The 12,246-nt window shown below is 41.8% G+C and overlaps 1 protein-coding gene across 7 annotated transcripts in view; it reads left to right on the plus strand.

The window, feature by feature from the left end:
• ILDR2 (immunoglobulin like domain containing receptor 2) overlaps positions 1 to 12,246 on the plus strand; it is a 61,890-nt gene that overhangs the window by 5,842 nt on the left and 43,802 nt on the right. For all 7 annotated transcript variants that reach the window (XR_004736651.3, XM_035280198.3, XM_054247877.2 and 4 more), the window contains exon 2: positions 11,151 to 11,483. Coding sequence is in view for 6 of the 7 variants with exons in the window: in XM_035280198.3 (XP_035136089.1) it covers positions 11,151 to 11,483 (333 nt within the window). In the remaining variant the exon portion in view is untranslated. The remainder of the gene's footprint in view (positions 1 to 11,150; positions 11,484 to 12,246) is intronic.

The raw sequence follows: 12,246 nt of genomic DNA on the forward strand, positions 1-12,246 counted from the left end.
AGCAAGGCACACGAGAGCAGAGGATGTGCCCCAGTGACAGAGCAGAAGCTGATGGCACATCAGAGCCCATCTGGTACTAGGGGCTGCTGCTGTGCTCTCAGGAGCCACACAGGATGTAGCTACAGCATATGCATGCTCAAAGTCTCAGTCTTCAAGATAGTTTTTGGCTCTCAGAAAATGAAAGAAGGTGTTTTGGATGACTACAGTTCTTTACAGGCCAAGGAACAAGGAAGAACTCAGAAAAACCTGCTGCTTTCTCTGTTCTCCTTCAGCGTGTGGAACCCTACAGAAAGTGGTGCTGAATTAGGAGTAGGGCCCTCACTTTCAGCTGACGCTCTGTATAATCACTATCATCACTGTTTCCATGCCCTTGGATCACCAGGAGGCAGTGTGGGGAGGGTGGGGAGGCTCCAACTAACCTGGATTTGAATGCCAGCTTAGGATTTTATCTTTTTTTTTTTTTTTTGGCTTTAAAATGGAAAGCAAACCTACCCCATAGGGTTGTTGTGATAATTAAAATGAAATTGTGTAAAACTTCTAGCACAATAGTAGGCCCTCAATACTTATTTTGAGCCCAAACTAGATGTATTTGCCAGTATTTTGATGCAGCAACAAGCAGCCCCCAAATCTCAGTAGCTCACAGCATACACTTTGTTCTTGCTCATATTATATGAGAGCTGCAGTCAGCTGTAGGTAGCTATGGATTGGCTAGGTTTGGTGGATTTGGCTTAATTCCAATTGTCTTCTTACTCCAAGACCCAAGATGAAGGGGCAGCCACTATCTGAGCATTTTTTTCTCACAGTGGAGGGCAAATGCTCAAGGGGGTCAGGGCAAGGGCAGAGCTAAACCACACAAATGTCTTTAAAGCTTCTGCTTGGCCATATCTATGGCACATCTGCTTACAATCCATTGACCAAAGCAAGTCATGTGGTCAAGTTTATAGTCTATGAGGTGGTAAGTATACTCTGCCTACAGGGACAAATGCAAGGATGGAGAGGAAACAAATCATTGGGAATAAATAATATGATCTATCAACTGGGTTAAATTATTCAACGCATCTATGGAATACTTATCATGTAGCAGAGGGAGCTTGTTATTAGTGGGGGAGATAGATGGCTAAATAAGAAATTCTCAGGGGAAGTGATGTGATTCTTTGGGGTATTGTGACTGCAGTAAGAACAGGAAGAAGCTTTCGAGGCAGTGATAGCTGAGCAAGTCCTGAAGGATGAGTAGGAATTGGCGAGAGAAGAGTGGGATGGGGATAGGGGAATCTGCAATGGAAACAGCCTGTGCAAAGGCCGGGAATCAAGGGAGGGCATGATATTTTCTGAAAACTCAAATATTTTGGTATGGTTAGAGTCTTTAGTACTGTAGGAAGAATGGAAGGGAGTGGTCCTATCTGAAAGGAGCTTTTGTGCTCCTGAAGCCTAGAAGAAGTCTTTTAAGAATCAAAGCAAGAGAGTGGCACAATCAGATGTGCATTTTAGAAATATCATGTGGACCTCAGTGTGGAGAGTGGATTAGATGTGGACAAGACTTGTAGCAGAAGTCAACTAGGGGACATTTGCAGAAAGCATGGCAAGACGTGGCGAAATCCTCAATTCGCATGGTACAATGAGGAGGAGAGAAATGGACAGAGTGACCAGAGATGGAGGAAGTAGGACTGGCTTGGATGAAGGTGGAGGTTGAAAAGGAGGGAGTGTCAAAGCGCCTCCAAGTTTCTGGCTGGGGACTGCTGGAGATGCCATTCATCAACATGAACTAACACAAGAGGAGAAATGTGTTTTGTTTTTGAGATGGAGTCTCACTCTGTCGCCCAGGCTGGAGTACAGTGACCGCACGATCTCAGCTCATTGCAGCCTCTGCATCCTGGGTCAAGCATTTTTCGTACCTCAGCTTCCCAAGAAGCTGAGACTACAGACACACATCACCATGCCCGGCTAATTTTTGTATTGCCATGTTGGCCAGGCTGGTCTCGAATTCCTGGCCTCAAACAGTCTGGCTGCCTCGACTTCCCAAAGGTCTGGGATTACAGGCATGAGGCACCACACCCAGCCAGAAGAAATATGTTAAGGAAGGAAGATGAAGTTTTCCCTCCCTCCCTTCCTTCCTCCCTTTCTAACTTCCTATCTTCCTTATTTTCCCTTTAAAGTATAGCCTAAGCTGTTATAACTAAGAGATCCTAAAATACTGTAACCCACACAAAAGAGTATATTTCTTTCTCCTGTAACAGCCTGAATCTCTGGGGGTAAGTCTACCATTTCCAACATGCAGCTTCCAAGACTACTCATAGCCATTTCTCAGGGGGAAGGGGCAAGGAAAGCAGAGTTCCAGGGCAAGCCACTTGTTTGGAGAGAGGTGGCCCAGACGTTGTACACATCACTTCTCCTATCATACCTTTGTCCTGAACCTAGTCACATGGCCACACTTAGCTAAAAGAGAGACTAGGAAATATATACTACTTGGCTGGCCAAATTAAACCTGGGAATTTCTATCACTAAAAGGAAGAAGGAGATGGTTAGTGTCTCCATCTACAGATGGATGAGTTTGAGGTGCTTGTATAACATCCTGATGGAGAGTGAAGTTGTATATTTGATTCTGGAGGTTAGGAAAGAGATCTAGACAGGAGGTACAGATAACAAGTTGGTAAAGGCTGATAAGAGCTTTGTTGAAGGAGTTTTTTCCTGTCTGACTGTTCCATCCCAGAAGTCTGACCCACTTGGAAACCAAGAGAGTTTTCAAAGTACCTCCACATAGCAGGGTAAAGACTGACTTCTTTTAGCACTGCTTTGTCCCATTGGAACAGTGTTTAAGCCAGCTAGACATCTCCCATGAACTCATTTCAGATCTGTGGAAGACGAGGCAAATGAGGCAGAAAGAAAATGTTTCTACACAGTGGTGGCAGAGAACAAGAAAGAATGGCACACTTGGACACAGAGAAAATATGCTTGATGAATGGCAAGCTTTGTGTAAACAAACACCAGAGTTACTATCGGCAACTAATAACTATGCCATGAGCAAAAATCCACCTGGGCAGTGGCAGCACTGGTATTTACCATGGCTCTTTGGAAAACAGTGACATATTGCTGCTGTTGAGAATCTTGAGGAGAAAACATACAAGAACACTATCATGTTTTTTGAAATTTCAAGATGGCACATCTGGTTACCCTAACCCTAAAGTAGATTGAGCAATCAGGTATACCATGGTAGCAAACAGAAAAACTGATTCTGGCCAAATTAAGCAGGAAAGGACTTTATTGGAAAGAAGGTAATTAACTCACAGAATCAATGGGAAAGCTGGAGAATGAGGCTCAGAAAATAGGCAGATTCTAAAGCAATGTCTACTATTCTTGGTAAAGCCTTTTTATTTTAGTTTTTTAGTTTTTTTTAAACCAAGTTTATCAAGGCGATGAATAGTTCCTATTTCAAGAAGGAAAAGAGATTCAAGCTGCGTTTTCTTTGTCTTTATACTTTTAGCCTTGTCTTTAAATATTTCCCAAAATGTTTTATTCTCATCCTGACAGTACTATTAAGAGCTGAACAAGCTTTCTTTCCTTGTTTGAATTATGACCAAACCCAGAAGAGATGTTTACTCATCCCCCAATTCATCTCCTACACTTAAAAAACCTGCCCGTTAGTTGTTCCTAAAAAGTATCTTAGGAAATTGGGACAAGATGTTAAAACTGTGAAAACAAAAGATGAATTTGTTAAGAATACCTAACTTGAAGGCAGGCAGAGAAAGGTTTTGCGCAGGTTGAGCATTGGTAATCTGAAAATTTGAAATCTAAAATCTGAAACTTTGAGTGCCTACATAATGCCAAAAGTGGAAAATTCTACACCTGATACATTTGCTTTCTGATTGTTCAATGTACACAAATTTTGTTTCATATACAAAATTCTTTAAAATATTAAATAAAATTACTCTCAGACTATGTGTATAAAGATATATGAAGCATAAATGAATTTTGTGTTTAGATTTGGGTTCCATCCCCAAGATAGCTCTTCATGTATATGCAAATACTCCCAAATGCAAAAAAGTCTGAAATCTGAAACGCTACTGGTCCCAAGCATTTCAGATAAGCGATACTCAAACTATATTGTCAAACTGAATGAAGAAAATCCTTAGGAATTTGAAGGCCAAGATATGCTGAGGAATGGGCAATTATGAGGTCAAATCCTGCTTTTGGTACTCAAAGCTTTAAGGGGTGGGTGATCATTATACAACATTTCTAAAGATGCCTGTCTCTAATGATGATAATTTTCCATGACCTTTAGCAGCATTCTTTGTTTCTCTAAAATGGGGCTGTGCTTATAGATCTGCCTCCCAAAGATGCTGACAGGAATAGCTTACAACTAGTGAGGGAAAGGAACTTGCTTTGAAAAAAATGAAAGTGCTAAAAATAAGAATAGCATTGCCTTAGAGTCTGTGTTTGTTATTCTTGCAAGAACACAGTTCATCATATATAGAATCTTTTTCTTTACATGAGAATTGGGGCAGAACCTTTTTTTTGCATATGCAGTGAGACATTGTCTGCATTTGACACTGATCTTCCCTCCCTGGTGGCTAGGCACCTATGCCTGCAGACTAGTTGAGATGGGGGCTGCTGCTCTGAGCCGTCACTCTTCACTCTACCTTTAGGCAACTTTCCTAGTTATTGGCCAGAATCCATTCTCTGAACTGGAGACCACCTGCTAAGAAAGGCCCCTCAGACTCACAGGTTCATTTTTCATTCATTCCTTGATTCATTCCACATTTTTTAGCTTCAGCTATATTCTTTACCTTTGCTGTATACTGATACAAAGTCAATAAAATCCTGGCCCCTGCCCTCAGGGACCTTATAGTTAGAAATGAAGTTTATATTGAATTTCTCAAGATGAGGGACTGGTTTTAAAAATCTGTTTTACAAGAACTTAGCATAGTGTTTTAAAATATGCTTTGGATCAAATTAAAATTAGATAGTCAAGGGCAGTTTGCCTGAAGGTCAGGGCACCAAAACGGTTAAAAAAATAGTCTGGTGGTGTAAGAATGATGACTATTTCCTTTTCAAAGCAGAAAACCACCTATGGTCTTCATTTCTAGTGCTTCTTTTGGTGAGAAATCCTTAAAACTTTTTTTTTTTTTAATTTAGAAGATCTAATTTTTACAGGTGTACTCTCTACAGTATAATTCTTTACCTTGCTTCACTTCTCCTCTCTTTTGCTTTCTCCCCTAAGGTGCCTCTCTCTAGTTTTACAGAATACTTGCTTTAGTTTATAGGATGAAGCACAGGTTCTTTCTGCACCTCTGTAAATTTTTATACAAGTCTGAAACTCAAGTCCCATGTGGTGTTACCAGTGCCTGGACTCAGAGGCCCAGCCTTCCCATTGTACCAGCGTGTGCTTGTTTATGAGTGGGCAAGACTCTTTCTCAGTGCTTCTCTATGTCTGCCTCCCAGGAACTCCTTCAGTTACATGGCCTGATATTTGCCCAGGAGGATGGGAAAACATACTTATTATAGTCAAAGGATGAAAAATAGTATGGCTGGAGCCTGTCAGGGGCCAAATCAAGGAGAAGGCCTTATATGCCATGTCAGAGTATTTCAGTTTTGTCCTGGAGGGAATGGGGGATCAATGGAGGCCTTAAAGCAGGAACTGACATGATTGATGATGTTTTAAAAACAGTATTCTTGAAAAATATGGAGAATGGATTGGGTTGGAAGTAGGAAGACCATTTATTCTCAAACCCAGATGGTGGTGAGGATCGTGTAAAAGGATGGCGAGGATCTTTGGAGCCAGTCAGTGTGGGTTCAAATGCGACTGTCACCTGCTAACCGTGAGATGTTAAGCAAGATACATACATTCTCTGAGCATCAGTCTCTTCATCAGTAAAACAGGTGTAATAACAATGCCTACTTCATAGGATTTTGAGAGAATTAATTAGGATACTACATGAAGAGTGCTTAGCACAATCCCTGACACATAGTCAGCATTTTACAGCTATTATCTAGTAGCAGGAATAGTAACTTGATTTAAGGGAGTGACAGTGGGAATAGAGAAGGATCAAATTTGAGAGATATTTAGATTTAGATCAACTGAATATGGTCAGGGACAGAGAGGAAATTATCAAAGCTAAGATTTCTATCTAGGGCAATAGGTTAAGTGGTATTTTGGCAAAAGACCGAGGGATAGAGAAAGGATAAGTTTGTAAGCAAGAGCTAGGGTGGGAAAAGAGGAGATGATGAAAGAGGTTTAGACATGTTTAAAGTATTTGTTAAATATGCAGATGAGGCTTAAGGGCATTGGGGGTGTGAGATATAACTGGTAGTTGGAACCTTGGGAGTAAATAAGATTTCTTGGATCAAATGCACAGCTTAGCACTACAAAGAGGCTGAAAATGTTTAATTCATTTATCTGGAATTCAAACTTATAGTTACATATTCATACTAGCCTGTATAGACTCCAGCATAAGAAGTACTTGTTCTTGGTACCTGGTTTTTGGCATCTGACAAGTAGGAAAATTGAAAAACAAAAACAAAATCCATAAGAGGTAGGACCCCAGCTCAGGATACTCCCTTACCCCCAGGGCAGACCTCTTGGGAATGGGAGCCAGAGGGAGGGTATCTCCAGGTCAAATCTCAGCATCCACAGAGGACTGGCAATCCTAGTCCCCACCCAAATTAGCTACCAGCGCTGAGGAGCCTGATCTGTGGGGGTTCTATGAGAGGTATTTTTTGAAGTTGGGTGGATAGCAGCATCACAGTTTCAGATTTGGATCAGTCATACATGAAGAATATAGGAAACAATACCTGACCGTCAGGAGAAGGGGCTGGTATCAGATTCCCAGGCAAGCAGACTAGAGTTCAGGGCAAGGGTTCAGACCCAGTGGAGCAACTGGATTGCAAATCAGTATACCAAGGTGGAAAAACAGTCTTCAAATAAAGTAAACATAGGTTGAGAGAAAGAGATGCTGCCTAGTGGTTATAGGAAACCTAGGCACTCACCAGTGATCCAGGGTTAGGGCCAGAAGAGCAGTTCTAGACCCTACCCTCCAGTGGGAATGGGGGTCCTGATAAGCTTGGTCAGGGCAGTTTGGGGACTGGATGGCATTCATCTTACTGTTTGAAACTTATGGTGCGGAAGCAGGGATTGGCATTTTTACTTTTATCTCTAACACTTCACTCTGTGGTCCTCAAAGATCCAATAAACTGACATTTACTTGGAATTCTAGTCTTGTCTTCTCCAGATCTACTCTTAGAGTCCCATTGTGCCTGTACATGTGTACATGTGTATGTATGTGTGCACACACACTCACAGGGTTACTCTCTACCTCTGAGTTCCAGGAGGTACATACGTGAAATGCAGTGATGAACAGACCCAGGCACTGTCACTGCTGAACTCCTAATGACATAGTCTAGCATTCTTGTGCAGTTTTTGCCCTGTACACACTCGGCATCTCACATCTTGATCCTTGTGCTTGCATAGCTCTAGGTTTGTAGCTTCACAGAAGTTAGCAAACTGCTCTTGATAGCAATGCTGACAACTACATTTATTGAATGCTCACTATATACCAGGTATTATTCTAAATACTTAGGATCAATCCCACTTAACCTTCAAACAATTCCATAACATAGTTACTATTGTTCTGGTTTTGCCAGTGAGGACACTGAAAGTCATCAGAGTTGAGTAATTTGCCTGAGGTCATGTAGAGCCTGGATTCTTACTTAGGATTGACTACAAAATCCATGCCTTTAAGTATCATGCTATAAAAAGGCAGATGTTTCTGAGAATGTATTTTTTATTCTTGGGAGCATGAGTTTATGTTTATGTCATAGAAGCTGAGCATTGACCAACCTCTGTTAATAATTTAAGAGAGTCCAGTGGCTTGCTCAAGTGGCTAATCTCATTAACAGAGAACAGAGCTTAGAAGGAGGTTATTCTTGGTAATCATCTAATCAACAAAACCACAAACTTAACTTTCTCTCTAAAAAAATAAATAAATCTCACTACACTTTTGTATAGCACCCACCTGCATGACGAACTTGTCTGTACACCACACCCCTGCAACATACGATGTACCCATGTAACAGACATGCACATGTGCCCCTTGAACCTAAAACAAAAGTTGGAAAGGAAAAAAAGAAAGGCTAGGAAATGTGATTCAGTGCCAGAATAGCAGCAGAGCAGAAAGGTGGTGTGGTCAAGCACACAGCTGTGTATGGGAATGGTGCCTGTTGAGTGGTTATCCAGCCTCAACCACTGATCATTGAAGTCATTTCACCTCTCTCGTCCCATTTTTATTACCTGAAAAATGGGGTGTAATTAAGGATTTGAAGGATAATTACAAGGTTAAAAAATTAACACACTAGAATTTAAGGAGAAACTATAAAGAAGGTGATTTTTCTATCCAGCTGTGTAAGTGAGGGAGATGTAGTGTGGAATTGTGATGTGGAATTAGCCACATCAACATTTAGGGATGGTGAAAGGAAGCATGGGAACTAGGGTTCTTCAGGGAGCTTCCAAATGGAATTGTTTGCTTTTTGATGCATCATGCTTTTGATGATCTACATAATCTTTGTGTAATCAAGCCTGGTGGTGATGGATGGTCATCAAGATTCAGGATGGGAGGTGAGGGGAAAGGTTGGCAAGGTGAGGGAGAATTAGCATTTGAGACCTAGTCTACCGGTCACAGTGCTCTTCTACTGAGTCTCCTCTCGGAAGGCGCCCAATGAAAGAACGTTTGTCAGCAAGCCTAAGAGTAAGCATTATGATGCTCATTCTATAGATGAGGAAAAGGAGTCTCAGGTTGCTCAAGAAACCATCCAAAGTATATGGCCAGATGAGATTCAAAGCCATTCCTATTTGATGCCAACACTGTTTTCCTACACTTCTGACTTATTTAACTTGTTTCCTCTGTAAAGCCCTAAAAATTTCCTTATTTATAGCCATTCACTTGCTCATCCATTTCTTCATTTATTCTGTAGGTGGCTACTGAGCACAGGGTAAGTCCGAAATGCTTTGAGACTTAATAAATCTCAAATACGCTGTTGTATTCATTTCCAGGTTCTACAGAATGCAGAAACCCCTTTCCCCAATAGGAATTAGGATCTACTTTTTCATTGTTCCTTTCACTGAATAGAGACATTGGTGTGGATGTCAGAAGATATGAGTACAATTATGTATCTTGCCCTTGTCAAGAGTCCTCCAGTAAAGAGGCATATTCATAAGTAAGTTTATGCTTTAGCTGTGGGAGTGAGCTGGCTTTGCAGGATGTTATTGTGAACATTGGCACTAGTAAAGGACAGGACTCCATGGAAAGTAGTCCTTTTTTGCATGTCACTACCCCAAGCTACTTGAAGCTGACTTGGGAGTCTCCTGGATTCAATTCAGAACCTCTTTATGATATCTTCATATTTGTTTTTTCTGCCTCTCATCATAATTCTATTTCTGCTTCTAACCTCACATCAAGTTAAAAACTCTTGACTTTCCCATTCAACTGAGGAAGTTATGTTCCCTTTGTTTGGAATTTCTAGATCTTATCATTTGAGTTCATGAGGGACCTTTGCTTCTCAAACATACCCCTGGTTTCTCATTCACTGAAATTTCTCATTCTTTCTTGGTCACCAAGCCTCAGGTTGGATCTTTTTACCACTTAAACTTCTCATCTGCTTTTTAGCCCCCCCCCCTTTTCTTTTCCTTCTTTTGATTACCCTTCAAAGCTTTTGAACTTAGTCCACAGTATTTGATCTGAAATCCTCCATTTCTCTCAAAGACTTCTTTTCCTCTTCATCTCTGTCCCCTTTGCTGGGTCACCAGCTGGAAGGGAAGTCACTTCCTCCTGAAGTGATACTTCCTGGCTTCATTGTCATTATTTATCAAATATTTGTTGGGTACCTATGGGCTTCACAAGCCAGGGCAGCAAGATAAGATGCCTTCCATACCTGATAAGTCTGACAGGCCTGACAAGCATGAAAAGAAATACTTGGAAGACTGTTAGAGTAAATTCCAGAAGAAAATGCTGGGTGTACTGATAGCATGAAGGAGGATGCTATAAACTTACTGGTCAGAGAAGGCTTTCCAAGGAGTCCTTGAACTGGATTTTGAAAGATGCAAAAGGGTTTCCCAAGCAAAGAAGTGAGGAAAAAGCATCCCGGAAACAGGACACATCATGTGCAAAGATGTAGAGGTGTGAAACAAGATATCCCACTGGAGAAGCAATTAGTTGTTTGATATTCTTGGAGCTTGGCACTTAAATAGAGGTGCTTCAAGAGGTAAGAGGTGAAGTTCAGGAGGTAAGAGGAACTAGATGATGGAATACCTTGCCAAGGACTTTTGGTTTTATCCTGAAGGCTATGGAGGATGAGTGAAAGGTCTTAAGAAAGAGAGCCATAACAATCAGTTTAGAAAGATCATCTGAACTGTAGCAAGAAGAGTATACTGGGTGTTGACAGATTGAAGGCAGGGAGACCAAACAAGAGATTACTGTGGTGTTACAAGGAGGAAAAGAAGGGGGTCTCAGCAAAGGCAACGGTAATGGGGTTAAAGAGGAGGGAAGAACATCTTAACATCTTAAAGATGTTAAGAGATAAGTTGACATGACTTAGTGCCTGACTGGATATAGGGAGTAAGGCTGTATTAGTCTGCTCTCACACTGCTATAAAGAACTGTCTGAGACTGAGTAATTTATGAAGAAAAGAGGCTTAGTTGACTTACAGTTCCACAGGCTTAACAGGAAGCATGACTGGAGGCCTCAGGAAACTTACAATCATGATAGAAGGCGAAGGGGAAGTAAGCACCTTCTTTGCATGGCAGCAAGAGAGAAAGAGTGAAGGAGGAAGTGCCACACACTTTCAAACCATCATTTCTCATGAGAAGTCACTCACTATCACAAGAACAGCACAGGGGAAACCTGTCCTCATGATACAATCACCTCCCACCAGGCCCCTCTTCCAAGTTGACATGAGATTTGGGCAGGGACACAAATCCAAACCATATTAGAGGGCATATTTCTGCACACAGCAACCAGATGGGTATTAATGCCATTAAGTGTGATGCTGAAAGTGAGGTTGAGGGGACACAAGTTAGGGAAGTGAAGTGGAAAGGTATGACCATGTGGTAGAAGGGGAGGTCCAGGATATGGACACTGTTTGGACATGTTTATTCTGTTTTGCAGCCATGGTCAAAGGCCTTCAGGTCACAGTGCCTGACAAGAAGAAGGTGGCTATGCTCTTCCAGCCCACTGTGCTTCGCTGCCACTTCTCTACATCCTCTCATCAGCCTGCAGTTGTGCAGTGGAAGTTCAAGTCCTACTGCCAGGATCGCATGGGAGAATCCTTGGGCATGTCCTCTACCCGGGCCCAATCTCTCAGCAAGAGAAACCTGGAATGGGACCCCTACTTGGATTGTTTAGACAGCAGGAGGACTGTTCGAGTGGTAGCTTCGAAGCAGGGCTCGGCTATCACCCTGGGAGATTTCTACAGGGGCAGAGAGATCACGATTGTTCATGGTAATAATGCCCCTGTTTTGAATCTAGGAAATGGGAGGGAGGTTAGTTTCATTCTTCCCTTCCCTTGGGTTGGGATATCTAAGACTTTGATTTTATTGGAAATGGGAGCATCAAGAGACCTATTACTGGTTTGTGGGTAAAAGAGTTAGACCTACTACCTCTAACTGTTTAATGGGATGGGATGGTGAGGGGGGAAAAGGGTGGATGGTGTAAAATCTAGAGAAGACATACAGATGAACTTTGGAAACAGTCTTTCCAGAGTCCAGCATCAAGTCTCAGGAGTTTGTTTTTAGAGCTGAATTGAAATGGGTCTTAGAGAAAAAACTTTTTTCGTCAAATATCCTATACCCACCTTGACATCAGCCTTTAGGGTTCTTTCCCAAATGGAAAGCAGGTTTTTCACTGGGGGATGGGATATATGCATACAAATAACAGAGCCAGGTAGATGCTTGGCCCAAGCCCCAGGTGGCTTTGCATCAATTCTACCCTTTCTCTTGCTCTCTAAAGCTTTGGACATCAAAAGTTCCCAAGAGTCTGATATGACCTATTTGATTATTTGAATTTTGAAGAACTCCTGTGATGTTAGCTTATTTCCAGGAGTTCAGAATAATTCTAGCATTTTTGTGGCTCTCAGGGGCCTCTGCAGGCCTGGTTCAAAGCCATCTCCTACTCCTGAAACTGGACCAGAACTAGACCGGTTTCTGGCAGGCTCTAATTGTCTTTCCTTAGAAATGCTAGTTTTTGTTATGGTTCTGTTGATCTT

The sequence above is a fragment of the Callithrix jacchus genome, chromosome 18, assembly GCF_049354715.1.
Source record: "Callithrix jacchus isolate 240 chromosome 18, calJac240_pri, whole genome shotgun sequence".
In the NCBI taxonomy this organism is placed as follows: domain Eukaryota; kingdom Metazoa; phylum Chordata; class Mammalia; order Primates; family Cebidae; genus Callithrix; species Callithrix jacchus.